This window comes from Chaetodon trifascialis, chromosome 23 (assembly GCF_039877785.1).
Source record: "Chaetodon trifascialis isolate fChaTrf1 chromosome 23, fChaTrf1.hap1, whole genome shotgun sequence".
Taxonomy (NCBI): domain Eukaryota; kingdom Metazoa; phylum Chordata; class Actinopteri; order Chaetodontiformes; family Chaetodontidae; genus Chaetodon; species Chaetodon trifascialis.
Genome location: NC_092078.1, coordinates 287,501 through 304,099, shown reverse-complemented (window position 1 = coordinate 304,099; position 16,599 = coordinate 287,501). Strand labels below are relative to the sequence as shown.

Genomic DNA, 16,599 nt, shown 5'->3' with positions numbered 1-16,599 from the left:
GCTGATGATTTTAACAACAGCACCTTCGATGGGATCAGCTGGAATCAAAATCTGACTCTTTCTGATTACTTTGGTGATTTTCTGAACTCTTCATCTGAGTCTAACGAGAGCCACAAGCTCAGTGACGGCTTTGATGCTTTTAACGCAGGGAGGTCCACCGTCAGCCAGCTGTTACCGCTGCTCATTACTTACCTAACCATGCTAGCACAGAGCTGACTATTGATCCACCATCACCACCCTCTGATGACTCTGATGATTTTAACAACACTTTCTGATGACTCTGATGATTTTAACATCAGTACGGAAAGCACAGAGATAAACAATCGGCCTGCGAGAACCCTTTCAGATTATTTTCATGACAAAAACACAGATTCTGATGAAGCTTCATTGTTTCTTTCCAATGACTTTAGCAACTCGTCCTCTGAGGTCACTGAGCTCATCCAAAACCTCCAGCTTGTACCTTTGAATCCAGGTAACCAACATGTCAGCAGCAGCCAGCAGGAGGTGTTTGGCACCAGCACAGTGGGCAAACTTGTTCTGGATCCAGTATCGCAGGAGGCGACGAATTCCAGGTCAGCGAGAACTCGCTCAGTCCACCAGGAAAGGGTCAGTTCTAGCAGAGGGAGGATTAGCCAGGATTTGGGGTTTGGTTCTAGAGGTCATGAGGTTTTTCTTTCACTCCATCCAGGAGGTTGTAGATCTGTTCTCAGACAACAAGGGTGTGATGGAGATGAAGCGTACCCATCACAAGGTTCTTGGCTCAGCTCCCACTTCCTTAACTGGTAGTCAGAAAGGTTTTACTTTGAGTTCTGATGAGAGTGATGAGAGTTCAGAGATGTTCAGTAAATTCAGCTCCAATCTAAAAAATCAGGTGGGTGTTAGTTCAGATCCTGACAGTGATGAGAGCATGGAGGCCACCACCTACAGTATCCAGCAAGGTACTGGTTCCAGAGATTCTACACAACAAACTACTGGTCCCTTTCCAAGCTCCATCTGTGGCTTGATCAGTCCTGATCCTCGCAGAAAAGAGGTTCAAGATACCTCCGCTGTATCCATCCAAGTCGATAGTCCTGCTGGTTTAACGCCAGCCGGTCCGGATCAGAATGCAGTGCCTGTGTTGAGAAACCTGAACGATGCTGTGTCTCAGATTAACAGCAAGGGGACAGCTGTGTCCCTCCATCGCATGCACGTCAGTTTAAAGTCAGGCAGCTCCAAGGAGAGTCAGGAACCTGCTGACACACACAAGGTCATGGGTTCAGGACTCTCCAGAATCAGTAGTGCAGAGGTCAGCTCCAGCAGTGAGGAGGCAGTGCTGGCTCTTGCCTCCTCATCCTCACCTGTCCCTTTCACCCAAACAACAAATGAAACTGAAAGTTTCTGCTCTAAATCAGACTCTGCAGGACTTGATTCAGGGAACTACTCTCAGAGTACAGAGCTTCATCCTGATCCCATTCCAGCGTCTGATTCTAGTCTGGGTCCAGAGTCTAACTATAATCCCAATTTTTTTTATGAACTTCAGCTCCATCTCTGAGATCAGTCAGGGAGAGTCTGAAGAATCACCACCCGTCACGGTCCCTACAAAGGCAACGTCTGACACCCCTGGGGGAACTGACCCCAATGTGGACTACAGAACTAACACTGCTAGCATAGCTGCTAGCTCTGAAGCTAGCAGGCATAATAAACTTGATAGTGGTGTAAAGGAGGCTGAGGCAGATTTAAGATTAGAAAACAGTCCTCCTAGCATGCATCTCAACACAGATGCTGGCAGTGAGTTGAATGTTGAAGAAGCTGATGAAGGTAGCACAGAAGCTACTACAGAATCTGCTGTTAGCATGAAACCAACCGCCACAACTGAGTACATAATAAATCCTCCTGACTCCAGAGCTAGCATGGTCGCTATTACTAATCCAGAAAGGGAGCAAGCAGGTGCAGATGTTAGCATTGATGCTAACCCAGATGCTAAGAGCCCAGTTCCAAACCAGTATGCTAGCAGTGAAGAAAATGTGGCATCTCGTCTTCCTCCTCCTCCTGTCCGTCCACGCAGAAAGACACCTTATCACGTCGGCTTCCTTGGCCCCCATCAGTCATAGGTCAAGGTCATGCTATCATGCTAACAGGTAGAGGCTAAAGCTAACAGGCTCGAGGTCATAATATCATGCTAACAGGTAGAGGCTAAGGCTAACAGGTCCTTGTAACAGCATTAAGCTAACATACTGAGAATGCAAACAATGACACACCTGCGGGGCCGAGTTACTGTTGCTGAGCTGTGATTGAACGATTGTTCAGCTCAGTATCAGCCAATCAAACTGCACATCGTTATCTGATGAGCTTCGTTCACTTTAGCTGTAAATTATGGACATGAAAAGTTTTTTAATCACCTTGGTGTCATCTGTCTTGTGCTGATGTGGTTTCACTGTCAAGAATAAACTCTGAGCTTAAGAAACATAAAGCATTCGTGTCCTTTGTTAGATGATCTGATATAAAATGGTGCATTAGTGTTGGATCACATGACCAGAGAAGGAGAACGAGAGGTTTTCTGGTTCCTTTTCGTTCGCTGACGGCCATCATCTGTGAACGCTGACTTTTGTTTTGGGGTCATTTGTGGAAGTCGTTGTTTATCGTTACAGGATGCAGCCTGAACATAAAATCACTGAAAAGCAAAGAAAACAACCAAAACATGAACTGATGACTGTTACTGAGACAGCCAATGAGTGTGTGTGTGTGTGTGTGTGTGTGTGTGTGTGTGTGTGTGTGTGTGTGTGTGTGTGTGTGTGTGTGTGTGTGTGTGTTGTGTCGCAGTCCCTCCTCCTGGTTGTGAAATGTGTTTACTGTCAGCTGGGTGTGTGTGTTTTGTGTCGTATGTGTTTTGTGTTTTGTGTGTGTGTGTGTGTGTGTGTGTGTGTGTGTGTGTGTGTGTGTGTGTGTGTGTGTTGTCTCTGGTTCACCACAGCTCCAATAATCTGAATGTGAAACATCTGGAACACGACATGGCCATAAGTCTGTGGACACCAAGAACACACAGGATGTGATCCTTCAACATGTGATGCATTAATGTGCTGCATTAGCACCAGTATGACCAGTATGACCAGTACCTATAGAATCAAGTGTATTTACTCAAGTACTATACACAATTCACCTCATCCAGGTCCTGGTTCTTCTTCTTCACACCTGGAGAGTCACCAAGGTCACATGTGAGTCGTTAGGGTCATGAGTCAGGGTGTGAATGGACGTGTGAGTCATGGTGTGAATGGATGTGTGAGTCATGGTGTGAATGGACGTGTGAGTCATGGTGTGAATGGACGTGTGAGTCATGGTGTGAATGGACGGATGAGTCATGGTGTGAATGGACGGATGAGTCATGGTGTGAATGGACGTGTGAGTCATGGTGTGAATGGACGGGTGAGTCACGGCCTAAGATCCAGTCCTCAGTGACTCTCCAGGTGTGAACGATCCTCGGACTCCCAGCAGTCAGTCAGAGGTGAAGAAGCCTCGTGGATGAATCCCGAACTCGAGCAGGGCCAGTCGTCTTTTAAAGTACTTCGAAGTACCTGTGAAGTACTCTCTGCTCATCTGCAAACCTTCATCAAAGCTATATGAACCAATAAATCCTCGTCCAGGTAAGACCTGCTTTCAGGTCATTGACGACTTTAAATGGTTCATTTCTGACTGAATGCAGTAATACTTCAAGAAATGCAGTACATCACCGACAGAGCAGTATATTTACTCTAAGTCCACTTTGCTGATCATACTTGAAGTCTTTCACTGTAGATTCAGAGCTGGAGTAACAGAGTATTTTTACACACACACACACACACACACACACACACATAAATCAGGTTGTTTTTGCTGATGGGCGGCGGTCAGTAGGAGGGGGGCGGGGACAGAGGGAGAGATGATGACAGGTCACTTCCTGCTGAGGAGACAATAAAAGAGACGAATCAGAGCGAGACGCCAAACCTGCAGGACCCCAGACCTGGACTGATCCAGACCATCAGGACCGAGCCAGACCATCAGGACTGACCCAGACCATCAGGACTGACCCAGACCATCAGGACCGAGCCAGACCATCAGGACCGAGACAGACCATCAGGACCGAGCCAGACCATCAGGACCGACCCAGACCATCAGGACTGACCCAGACCATCAGGACCGAGCCAGACCATCAGGACCGAGCCAGACCATCAGGACCGAGCCAGACCAGGATGTGGATGTTTGTGATGATGATCTGTTTGCTGGACCAGAACCAGGCTTCACCTGTAAGAATTCTGTTTATTGATCTCCTGATCAGTTTATTGATTTGAGATGTGAGTGATCATTAACACTGTGTGTGTGTGTGTGTGTGTGTGTGTGTGTGTGTGTGTGTGTGTGTGTGTGTTCTGCAGTTACCATGGGAACACAGCAGCCTCCAGCTCATCCTTCAACAACAACTGGACCAGACATCCGTGAGTACTCCACATACAGTTTGTGTACTGTTACTCGGTCACTGCATACAAAAACATGTCAGCAGTACTTTAATACCACACTGTACAACTACGGGGGGGGGGGGGGGGGGGGTCCACTGACATTTATCCCATCCTGGTCGTCCTTCCTCCGCGGCAGAGCAGGAGCGGTGGGCTGCCAGCCGTGTGTTAACAATAACACACACACACACACACACACACACACACACACACACACACACACACACACACACACACACACACACCCTGTGATGTCATCACCTGAACAAACCCTCTTTGTGTGTGCAGCCTTTGCCCACTCCTGATGTCGGCCAACAGAGAACATCTTCATCCTCTTCTTCTTCTTCATCATCAGTTTCTTCAGAGTCAAGCCAGAGTTCAGAGGTCAGAGGTCACCTGATCTATGATCCAAACACACGCTGACTGTACAGTGGATTATCTGTAATTTGTCAGAATATGAATGAAGTCTGGACCACAGTCACTGCTGATCACCTGATCATTGACTTTTCTCTCACTTCACCGTCGACACACCGGCGCTCCTTTCCTCACTTCAGTTACAGTCAAGACCGCGTTTGTGTGTGTATGTGTGTGTGCTTGCAGAGCTTCGAGCTCCTCCAGGCTCCCAGTAACAGCAACGACAGCCTGTGGCTCAGTGAACTGGTTTTACTGGGACAGAGAGCCAGCGAGCGAGAGGGAGACAGAGAGACGGGAGACGACAGCATGGGGAGCACAGAGCGACACCGGGTGAGGTCACACCTGACACCTGACATGTGACACCTGACACATGATGCCTGACACCTGACATGTGACACCTGACGCCTGACACGTGACACCTGACACATGACGTGTGACTCCTGACACATGACGTGTGACGCCTGACACATGACGTGTGACGCCTGACACATGACGTGTGACGCCTGACACATGACGTGTGACACCTGACACGACGTGTGACACCTGACACATGACATGTGACGCCTGACACATGACGTGTGACACCTGACACGTGCACGTCCTAAAACAGTCTAAAGAAGAACAACTGAAGGTTCCACCTGTGAGAGCGTCAGCTGACAGACGTGCGACAGTCATAAAGCAATGAAAGTAATCAGTTACTCGTCCAGCCTGACTTTAAGTGTGACAGGAAGTATGATCTCAGGTTTACATTCGTCATGTGACCAGTCATGTGCACATTGACGAAATCATGAAAATGTTCCAATAATCAATATTTGACTGTTTTTCATTGATTGGACTGTCTGCAAATATTTTTTGAGACTTTTAAAGATTAAAATCAAGGTGAACGTGTCATGTGACCCCTGCTTGTGTTGTTTGGCCCCGCCCCTTCCCCCAGACTCTATTGCTGACCTTTCACCGCCTCCTGAGTCCTCCTCAGCTTGGGGGTCGAGGACCTGGTCTCGCCGCAGGTGTGGGCGGAGCCACTGCAGAGGGTGGGGTCGAAGATGGAGTGGGCGTGGAGGAGGAGGACGGGGACAAAGGAGAACATATGGACCCAGTCTTTCCTCGACCGGCAGACAGGCTGAACTTCGACGTGCCAGACCACGCCCACCACCATGATTACCATGGAAATGAGGCGGGGCTTGAGCTGGGGCTGTGACGAATCCAGAGGCCGTTCAGATCAGCCGGAAACATCCGGAAGCTTAAATTCTGTGTTTGATCAGCTTCATGTTCTCATCGATCGACTTATTAAAGAGCACCTGTTTAAAATATGTCAGTTCAACATGTTCCGGTCAATCAGCTGTTTGATTCTTAACCACTCTGAGCCAATCAGGGCCCAGTATGAAACTGACAGTGTGACATCACAAAGGAGACGAGTCACGTTCACATGCTACAGGAAGTCACGATTTTAAGAGTTGATGGTCACCTGTAGTTTGTTCTGTCATTCAATGATCGATCGACTGTGACATCAAACAATCAATCATGCCTCAAAGCACTTCACGGTATGAAGTATTTTATGGTATGCAGTATTTTAGAAAGTATTTTATGGTATGAAGTATTTCAGGGTATGAAGTATTTTTTAAAGTATTTCACAGTATGAAGTACTTTATAGTACTTTATTCCTCACAGGTATTTGAACACCTCTGGTTTTAACGTTCCTTTCCTGAAGATGTTTCTGAAATTTGCATCATCACATCAATTCTCTTTATTTTGACAAAAAACATAAAAACAATGACCTTCACAAACGTGTCACTTCCTGTCAGTGTCCAATCACAGCCCAGGACCACAGGTCACGTGGACTGAGGGCAATCACCCACAATCCTTTGCTGTGTCTTGATGAGCCAGCATTTACTCAGACCCTGCTGTCCAATCAGTTTGATGTCATCAAACAGTCGCTCCACTGTTCAGCCAATCAGCTGTGAGCTCAGTCAAACATAAGGACCAATCAGTTCACTCGTCTCTCCATCTGTCAATACGGTCCAGGCCTGTTGCCGCGGAAACAGGAGAACGATGAGCTGCAATGCCTCCAAGAGACACCTCACATCCTGTCCTGATGACCTCACTTCCTCTGGGCGGGGCCTTTGTGGAACAGATAGATTTGCCGCTGGTTCCCTGAAAACACACACACACACACACACACACACACACACACACACACACACACACACACACACACACACACACACACACACACACACACACACACACACACACACACACACACACAAGTGAACAGGTGAGGCCGTCAGCAGGTGTACCTGTTCAATGTACCTGGACGCACCAATCAAATCAATCAATCATCACAGTTCATGAAGAGGGTCAGGTTTGTTCAGGTACAGGTGTGTGTGTGTGTGTGTGTGTGTGTGTGTGTGTGTGTGTGTACCTGTCTGTCTGAGGAGTCTGTACGAGGTGAAGCCAACACTGTCAGTCAGGTAGCAGGTGAACTGTTCAGGTCTCAGTCTCAGAGTCCTGAAGTGACGACATGTCGACTCCTAACGGACAGGAAACAACGTGAGACCGTGTGTGTGTGTGTGTGTGTGCGTGTCTGTGTGCGTGTCTGTGTGTGTCTTTGTGTCTGTGTGTATGCATGACTGTGTGTGTCTGTGTGTGTGCATGTGTGTGCGTGTCTGTGTGTGTCTTCGTGTCTGTGTGTGTGTGTGTTACCGAAGCCCTCTTGCTGCGACTGTAGCTGCTCCACGGTTGCGGCTCCAGAATGAATAATCCGCCCGGCGACAGGCTCTGATAGGCTCGTCTGAACAGTCTGACCACGCCTCCGTCACCGGACTGCAGCTGAACCCACTTTGTCACGCCCAGGCACATGATGACATCATACTGGCCCCTCCCAGGCCACGCCTCCCGCTCTGACACGTAGTCGCCCTGTGGGAGGAGTCAGAGCGATGATGTCAGCTGGCTGATGATGTCACAGATCAGAGGCCTGAATAATAATGTGTGAGATAGCCCCGTTTCCACCGGGCGTAATGCTCTCAGGTAAAACTCACCTGTATGAAGGTGATGTTGTTGGGGAACCTGGAGGACGACGACGATGGTGGTGGTGGAGGGAGGAAGAGAGGGGGAGCAGCTAGGGGACCTCGACTCACCCTGAACGACAGGGGGAAGGAGAGGAGAGCCCGAGCCTCCTGGAGCTCCTCCATCACATGCTCCTCCTCCCCCACTCCTCCCCCTCCTTCCCTCTTGCGTGGAGGAGAGGAGGAAGACGGTCCCAGCATTCCTCCCCTCTTCCTCGTCCTCGTCCTCTCTGCCACCACCAGGTCATGTGACAGGAAGTGCCTGATGTTCTGCTTGGCGGCGTGGACCAATCGCTCGTCTAATTCCACCCCCAGGATGTGGGTGGGGTCGAACCTCCGGGCGACAGCCAGCGTCAAGTGACCGGCGCCACAGCCCACGTCCAGCACCCTCTTGTCTCTGAACCAATCAGCTTCCAGGAGGCGGAGCCGCGTGTCCTCTTCCTCCCCGACCCGGCCTTCCCACCCATCACCGTAAAAACCGTGGTAGCCATAGTAACAGCTGTGGTTGCCGTACTGGTAGCGGTGTCTGTCCTTCTTCCTCTGTGGTGGCTGAGCAGAGCCGGGCTGCAGTCCTCCACACCTGCAGGGGGCAGCACGGAGAGCATGTGACCAGGCAGCCAATCAGCTGACAGTGTTGTAATTTCACTTCAGGGAGCACTAACCTGCTGCCTTTAGCCCCTCCCACCAAAGGTGTCTGGAATTTGGTTGGCTGAGCCATGGTTGCCATGGTATCTGCCGACCTCGTCGAGGTGGTGCGGCGCCGTTTCCGTTGGCGACCATCATTCTGGCCACGGGGTTTGTGGGTGTGGCCCGGTGGTGGGTGGGTGTGTCTCCTGGGGAGGATGGGGGGCGGGGCTATGTCATCTCGACAGGTGATGGCCGTGTTGAGTTCACAGGGGAGAGGAGACGCAGGGACACTGCCCTCTGTGGTTAACAGAGGAACTGCAAAACAACATTACAATTCGCTATTAGTAACTGACTAGCATGCTAGCTGCTACAATACCAATACCCTGGAGTTAGCTGTGCGCTACAACTGAGCCCTGCTTTTCTAGCTTACATGTGTTTCCTTGCAGAAGTGTCTCCATTAAAAGTAAGCTGAATTAGCTGCTAGCTGCTCCTGCTAGCAGCTCCTGTTAGCTGCTCATGCTAGCTGCTCCTATTAGCTGCACCTGTTAGCTGCTCCTGTTAGTAGTTCCTGTTAGCTGCTCATGCTAGCTGCTCCTGTTAGCTGCTCCTGCTAGCTGCTCCTGTTAGTAGTTCCTGTTAGCTGCTCATGCTAGCTGCTCCTATTAGCTGCACCTGTTAGCTGCTCCTGCTAGCAGTGAACTCATGGGTGTTCAGACTGGATCACTGTGACACTGAAGAGAACTTAAAATCATGCAGACTCTGAGTCCTGCAGAATCTTCTTCTGTGGTTTCTCAGTGGATTTCTGGAGGTTTATTCTGGTTGGACATCAGTGATAATGATCTCCTCAGGAAGTGATGTCACACTGAATGACATCGTCCTATGTTTCATGCCTGTGTTCACATCTGACTGATTCTGAGGAGGAGGAGGCGCTCACTAACGGTCTTAAAGTGCCTTAATCTCCTCAGTGAGCTGTGTATCACTGCGTACACCTGCGTACACCTGTCCCATTCATCTCACCTGTCTACCCCTGCGTCCCCCCTTAACTATCGCTGAGAAGACTTCCTGAGTCACTTATCAGGCGCTGTAGTTCCCTCAGCCTCCACCAGGTGTCTGTAAGTCTTACCTGTCGGTCCCGCTGTGGAGGGAAACAGTCGAGCAGGTATCGCCTCCTTCTCCCCCCCCCCACCATGGTGTCTGTTCCTGTGTCTCCTCCTGGACTTCAAAGGGGACAGCAGGACTCCCCCATCGGCCTTCCCGTCCTCGCCCCCTCCCTTCAGGTTCAGGGGGTCTGTGATGTCACGGGGAACCAGGATCTCTACAGGGTCTCCTCCCCTCGATGGCAGGGGCGAGGACTTTGGTGTCTCCTGATTGGTGGCTCTGAGGAGGAAGGAGGAGTCGATGAAGACTGAAGGAACGAAACGGTGAAGATCTGCAGCAGCGAGTCTGAGCTGAACTCTGAGCTTTGGGCTGTTGGCTGGTCCAGCAGTGAAATCTGATCAATAAATAGAACTGATCAATAAGTGGAATTGATCAACTTCATAATCAACTTAAACCACCTTCATCATTTGGATCAGGTTGTTTTTTTTAACTATTCCAGACCTGAAAGAGTCAGTTTGACCTCCCACGATGTCATCTTTAACCGACCAATTACAAACTCTGGATCATCTGCTGGGAGCTGCTACTGGGCTGTTACTGGGCTGTTACTGGGCTGCTAAGGAGTGGTTACTGGGTGCTCACTAGCGTGTCCACTAGAGTCAGTACAAGCTAACATCGTGGTTTCAGTTTGTGTGCTGATCGCTAATCTTTTAACGTGTCGTCTGGAACTGATTTTATCATAAAATAATAATAAATTCAGACTTTTCATGTAAACTAATCAACTAAACTTTGTGCGTCTCACTTGTTGACGTCTTCGTCCAATAGTGAGTTGAGGTTCAGTGGATCAAAGATATTCCCGCCCAACAGGAAGTGACTTGGCAGCACGGGCTCTGACTGGCTGTCGCTATTGGCTCGACGACGTCGCTTCGCCAGTCCCTTGAATCCGACGCCCATGGAGTATCGCCTCTTTGTGATTCGCTGGGTAAGGGGAGCGGAGGTGGCGAGGGGGGGCTGATTGTTGCCGGCCGGCTGGAGGCCATTTTTAGGACGGAGGAGGCAGGTCTTAGCCAGTTGCGGCTGCTCTGATAGGCTCACAATGGAGGGGAAGGCGGGGCTGACCTTACGAGGGAGGACAGTCTCTTTGTCCAATGACATCCTGATCATCTTCCACATGCAGGCAGATCAGCCAATCACAGCGATCTGCAGGGAGAGGGAGGGGCTTAGTGTGACTGACAGGAGGCAGAGCCAATCAGATTCACCTGCTCATCACAATACATCCATGTTTGTAATACTATTTTCTAAAATCAATGAATCCTTGAAGGCACCGATCGATCATCCCACACCGTCTGCTGGCAGGTACAACGATGGTAATGATACTAACCTGGAAATGATACTTGTACTTAACTGAAGTACTTTCTGACACTGAACACTCGTTCTTGACTACGTTTCCTCCGTTTGTTTGGCAGCTTTAGTCACAAGTTACTCTGCATGTTCACTAATCGATTAGCCGATCGACAGAGAAATAACCGTCAACTACTCTGAAAATTGATTCATTTGAGTCATTTTTCATATAAAAGTGGCAGTTTTCTAGAAAATTAAACTGAATATCTATGGACTGACAAAATAAGACATTTAAAGAAACCAGCATGGACTTTGAGAAACTGGGACGGACATTTTATGGACCAGCTGGTTAATCTAGAAAATGATCAACAGATTAACTCTGATCCTGATGAAAATAAGCACTGGCTGCAGCCCTCATCAATAACTCTAATCCAATAATTCATATTATTGTGAAATGGGCCGTTCTGCATCTTGAAGCACATTTGGATTATAATACTTTTGTCCTTTAACTTTTAGTTGTAAGTAATGAGTACTTTGTCCACCTGTTGATGAGTTATCAACCAATAATCAATGATTCTTACTCACTGTGTCCTGCAGAGACCACCAACAGTCCACCTGTTGTCCACAGACCTTCACCTGTGTGTGTGCTGCTGTCAGTATGATCCACTCACACGTTGGGGCTCTTGATACGTCCAGTCTCCCTAACCCCGCCCCTGGCGCTCACTCCACCAATCACGGAGTGTCGTCATGAATAATTCAAACTAACTAAGAAACAAACTGACAAACAGTTAGCTTCCCAACTAGCCACGTCCTGCTAACATGCAGGTAGTAGCTAGCGTGGCGTTAACACACACCCCCTGAAGAAAAACAACTACCAAAACATCCCCGAAAACCCGTTCTGTGCGTGACAACGAACTCCCGCCGACCTCTCCGTGCGCGTGTGTGCGTGTGTTACTGTGTGTGTGCGAGCAGATTAATCATGACTTCAACTAAAAGTGTAGCTTTTAGCCGAAAATAGCTACTAGCTGTAAACGTCTTCTCGCCCTGCTACATCGCCAAACCCACGGCTTTATACGCCAACCGCGGGGCCATGTGAGCGACGACAGACCCCGCCAATAGCGTACCGAGTCGAGTTCCTCCTCTTTCGCGTTATGACCACTCAGATGGGCACTAAAACTAAGCGGCGTTCTGATTGGTCTCAGCCCGAGGGGGCGGGAGAATTCTCGAGAAGAGAGGCGTCCATAGTGGTGCCTGACTGAAAACACAACCACGCTTGAAAATAAAGGATTAAAAAAAAAAAACAATTTTGGGGGAAATCTATAACAGCTGCGATTCCAAATGCACACGCTGAGTATGTCAAATGCAGTTTTAACCACAGTCGTTTGATATTTTTTTTGCGTCTTTTAAACCCACGAGACCATGAACTCAGCCCTGCACCCATTTTTACGAGTTTTTCCCCGAGTTGCGCTTTGCAGGTAAGACTAACTCCCCGGCAGCTGTTCGTGACCTCAAACACGCTCCACTAACCACGTACATTATTACTTAACGTGTATTGATGTTAAAGTTGAGAACAACAACAACTATGTCCGTTTAAAGTCCACCAGTAGTTACAAACTTTAAGCAAGCTTCAGCCTGACAGGTGCAGCTGAGGGCTGAAACACCCGGATTATAATCCACAGACCATAAGTAGGTTACTGATCCTCCTCGGACTGAACCGTTATTACTAACCTGTGCGGATTAACGATGGGTTGTAAAATGACCTTTTAACTCAGTTTACTGACTTGTCATTTTTACAAATAAAACTTTACATATTTCTCAGTTAATCCTTCAGCCCCTGCAAGGACTACAAACTGCTCATGGGACATGTAGTTCAGTCATGTCTTAAAGGCTAGATTTGACGGTTTCATGGTTTTCTTCCACAGAAAGACAGTTTCATAAAACAAATCGGTGTTCAGGTTGATAACACTAAACATGAGGCCACAGCCAGCAGCTGGTTAGCTTAGCTTAATTTAGCAGAAAGACTGAAACTAGCCTGGCAGTCCGCCGACCCACAGCTAAAGCTAAAGCTAAAGCTCACTGATTTACATGTAAAATCAAGATTGTTTCATGTGTACAAACTCTGAAGTGTAACAACAGCAACAGTTTTTCCATTTAGTTCTTAGTGTTGTTGGACAGACAGGTGCAGGCCCGTCTGATGATGGCGGTCAGGAAATGACCAGACTGATGTGCTTCACGCTTCCTGTTGTATCTGAGCAGGTCCTAATTAAAGGTGTGAGCCTAGTTCTTACCTAATTATGTATTACCAAATTAATGTGTTTTTTTTCAAGCTTTTATTTTTCTGCCCTTCATTTTTATTTCCCTATGAGCACAGTCCACAGAGGATTATCTGACTTTAGGTCTTAGACATTAATGTGTGTGTTTGTCAGCTGATGCTCATTAAAAACATTCAGAATTCACAGTTAGTTCAACACAGCTGTCAATCAAACTGCAGCCTACAGCCTCATCCAACCATGTGGGCTGCATACTGGAGGAGGGCGGGGCTACAGTGGACATCTGCCTGGATGGAGGCAGTGGAGGGATTGGGACTTCATTACCCAGAATGCACTGTGAGCTTGTAAAATCCCTAAAGAGGATTTCTGTAGATCAGAGAGACGACATGCCGCTGAAGAGAGAAGGTGAGACGATGTAACCAACGTTACCTGCTTCTGAGCGTGTGTGTGTGTTTGTTAGTGTGTGCGTGTGTTTGTTAGTGTGTTCAGTGTGTGTGTTCAGAAGTTTTTGCTGTGTGTTCAGTGTGTGTGTGTTTGGTGTGTTATTTCTATTCTTCTGTTATTTCTCCTTCACCTTCATTGCTCTTCTTTGTCTTCGTCCTGTCATCAGTCGTATTTGTTTCATGTACTCTGTGTTTGTGAGTGTGAGGTCACCCTCTGACCTTTGACCTCTTACTGATGGAACTGCCGTGAAACAGGAAGAAGAAGCACCATGTTTTCTTCTTCTGCTGTTTTTAGACCAGAGAGCTGTTTGTTTATCAGAAGCAGCATCATGGGACTGTACTCAGCTCATAGTACTACTGTTACTAACTACTACTGCTACTACTGCTACTTCTTCTGCTGTACTAAGTACTACGAGGGTTACACAGATACAGGTACTTGCCTAGCATCAAGGCTGCGGCAGCAGTGTTCAGCACACACACAGGTCACATGATGTACTTCCTGTTCCACCACTGTAAGAGTCCTGGAGTGGACGGATGTTTGCCGCTCCGTCAGGAAACTCCGTCAACGAGCTGAGAGATTCTCCTCGTCACATCCGTCAGCGTGCGACCGGCGGATGATAATAGGACCCGGAGCGGCCGCCTGTGTGAAAATGTGTATTTCTAGAAAACCTCTGCACACGCTCATGAAAACCATTAAAACCATTAAAACCATGAACCCAGTACAGTAACAAGTACTCATGCTGCATCAGGATCACATCGACTTCGATTTGCATAATGTTCATCATGTGAGCATACAGGGTCAAAGGTCAGTCATACTGACCTTTAAACCGGTGACATTTATTTATTTATTTATTTATTTATTTATTTTTGCCATTTTGGCTTTTATTTTGACATCAACAGGAAATGTGGGCACAAAGAACACAGGTCCTCCAGTTCAGAGTCAAACATAAATGTTAACCATGAGGCCACTGGGATCGTTCCAGTACAACCCCAGATCCTCCATCAGAGAACTGACAGCACTCTTCTTCTTCAGTGGTATCATTATTCTGTGGACCAGCCATGGGGCAAGAAATACTAAAAGTACTACAAGTACCATTACTACAATGTTAGAGCAGCATTTTACTGTTGGAGCTGCTGCACGTGGAACTACTTTCAAATACTTCATATACAATTAGCTAGTTTAGGCCAGAAGGGCCCGACCCCCCAGGCTGTCAGCAGGTCACTCTGGGGGGGTCATCAAAGAAGAAGAAAGAAAGAAGACGTTCTGATACACAAACCTGTTTTCAGCTTCTGGACTTTGATACTTTAATTTGGAGTGAACCAATCGAGTTCTTGAAACGAAACCGTGACCTAACCACAAGTACTACTACCTCAACATGAAGTACACCTACAGTAAAAGTACTTGTTACCTTCCACCAGTGAGACCAGCTGACTGATATCAGCGAGCTTTGTGTCTGACCACAGAGGTGAACGCACACGTCACTGATCCGCTCTCCGAGAAGGACTGTGGGGTCCAGTACAGTCCAGTACAATCCATTCAGGTCCAGCTGAGTCCAGTCAGGTCCAGCTGAGTCCAGTCAGGTCCAGCAGAGTCCAGTAAAGCCTGTCTTGGTTGCTCTCCACAGATACTGAACGCGCTCTGCAGGCGATGGAGGCCTGTCAGGCTGGAGCTGCTGAAGGAGTCAAAGGTCGTGCAGAGAAACTGCTGAACATCTTCCAGAGTGACCTGTTCCAGGCCCTGCTGGGTAACACACACACACACACACACACACGCACACACACACACACACACACACACACACACACACGCACGCACACACACACACGTTTCACTGTTTTTCACAGAGGTGACCATGTGTGTGCAGAGGTACGAACGTGTTGTCCTGTGACTCCTCACAAAGCTGCGGCGTCCATGATAAACAAACACCATTATCATCAGAGTTCTGGCGTTAAGTCAAAGACGTCTGTGTCCTGTGTTGCAGAGATCTCTTGGAGGTTAGCATGCTAACCAGCTAGCCGCGGCCCGTCGTGTCGTAGTACCACTTTGTACCTGAAGGGGTGATGTCCCACAGTGTGACGGCAACCCCCCTTTTTCACGGGGGTTCGCCTTTATTTTACACTTCAGAAATCAGAAAAAGCTTCTTTTTTTTTTTTTTACCAAGTACGATTTTACACATACCAAGAATTTGTTTTGGTGAAGCTGGTGCATCAAAAATCTTCTAGAAATAAGCTATTAAAAAGTAGAAGATATAACAATATAAATATATACACAGTCTGTTTTTTCCAGAGTAAAAAGATCAGTACAGCTGGCAGTGAAACAGTAAAGTAACAGGAACCAAGCTGAGCGTTAATGTAACGCACAGAGTTATGGCAGAGTCAATGACAAGTAGGGTCAGAGGTGGAGCGTGAGGAGTGTCGGGGGGGTTCCAGGCCTTGTTAATAAGGCTGACAGCAGATGAGAAAAAACTGTTGTTGTGGCGTGAGGTTTTGGTCCTGATGGACCGCAGCCTCCTGCCAGAGGGGAGTGTCTCAAAGAGTTTATGTCCGGGGTGGGAGGGGTCAGCCACAGTCTTACCTGCACGCCTCAGGGTCCTGGAGGTGTACAGGTCCTGAAGAGACGGGAGATTGCAGCCGATCACCTTCTCTGCAGACCTAATGACACGTTGCAGTCTGCCCTTGTCCTCGGCGGTGGCAGCAGCGTACCAGATGGTGATGGAGGAGCTGAGGATGGACTCAGTGATGGCTGTGTAGAAGTGCACCATCATTGTCTTTGGCAGACTGAATTTCTTCAGCTGCCGTAGGAAGTACATCCTCTGCTGTGCTTTCTTGATGAGGGAGCTGATGTTCGGCTTGTTGGCTAGGCGTCGATCCTTGATGGACTGGG

At 48.2% G+C, this 16,599-nt stretch overlaps 3 protein-coding genes across 3 annotated transcripts in view; 2 read left to right on the top strand and 1 right to left on the bottom strand.

Annotated features, from left to right (window-relative positions):
* The first annotated feature begins 4,165 nt into the window (after window positions 1-4,165).
* Window positions 4,166-6,163, top strand: LOC139351685 (uncharacterized). Its single transcript, XM_070993689.1, has 5 exons — window positions 4,166-4,256; window positions 4,383-4,442; window positions 4,749-4,844; window positions 5,061-5,204; window positions 5,809-6,163. Exons 1-5 carry the CDS (start codon window positions 4,203-4,205, stop codon window positions 6,070-6,072), a joined length of 618 nt encoding a protein of 205 aa, XP_070849790.1. The 5' UTR covers window positions 4,166-4,202; the 3' UTR covers window positions 6,073-6,163.
* Window positions 6,164-6,494: 331 nt separating this feature from the next.
* On the bottom strand, window positions 6,495-12,088 carry mepceb (methylphosphate capping enzyme b). The gene is made up of 8 exons (XM_070993857.1): window positions 11,588-12,088; window positions 10,464-10,861; window positions 9,690-9,943; window positions 8,602-8,881; window positions 7,913-8,519; window positions 7,578-7,790; window positions 7,297-7,405; window positions 6,495-7,025 (listed from the first exon to the last, which is right to left on the bottom strand). The coding sequence occupies exons 2-8, from the start codon at window positions 10,832-10,834 to the stop codon at window positions 6,973-6,975; spliced, it is 1,887 nt and encodes a 628-aa protein (XP_070849958.1). The 5' UTR covers window positions 10,835-10,861; window positions 11,588-12,088; the 3' UTR covers window positions 6,495-6,972.
* A 1,555-nt stretch (window positions 12,089-13,643) lies between these two features.
* LOC139351079 (disks large homolog 4-like) overlaps window positions 13,644-16,599 on the top strand; it is a 30,615-nt gene continuing 27,659 nt past the window's right edge. Inside the window, exons 1-2 of the mRNA XM_070992744.1 lie at window positions 13,644-13,677; window positions 15,341-15,460. Of these exons, the coding sequence (XP_070848845.1) occupies window positions 13,659-13,677; window positions 15,341-15,460 (139 nt within the window). The 5' untranslated portion in view covers window positions 13,644-13,658. The remainder of the gene's footprint in view (window positions 13,678-15,340; window positions 15,461-16,599) is intronic.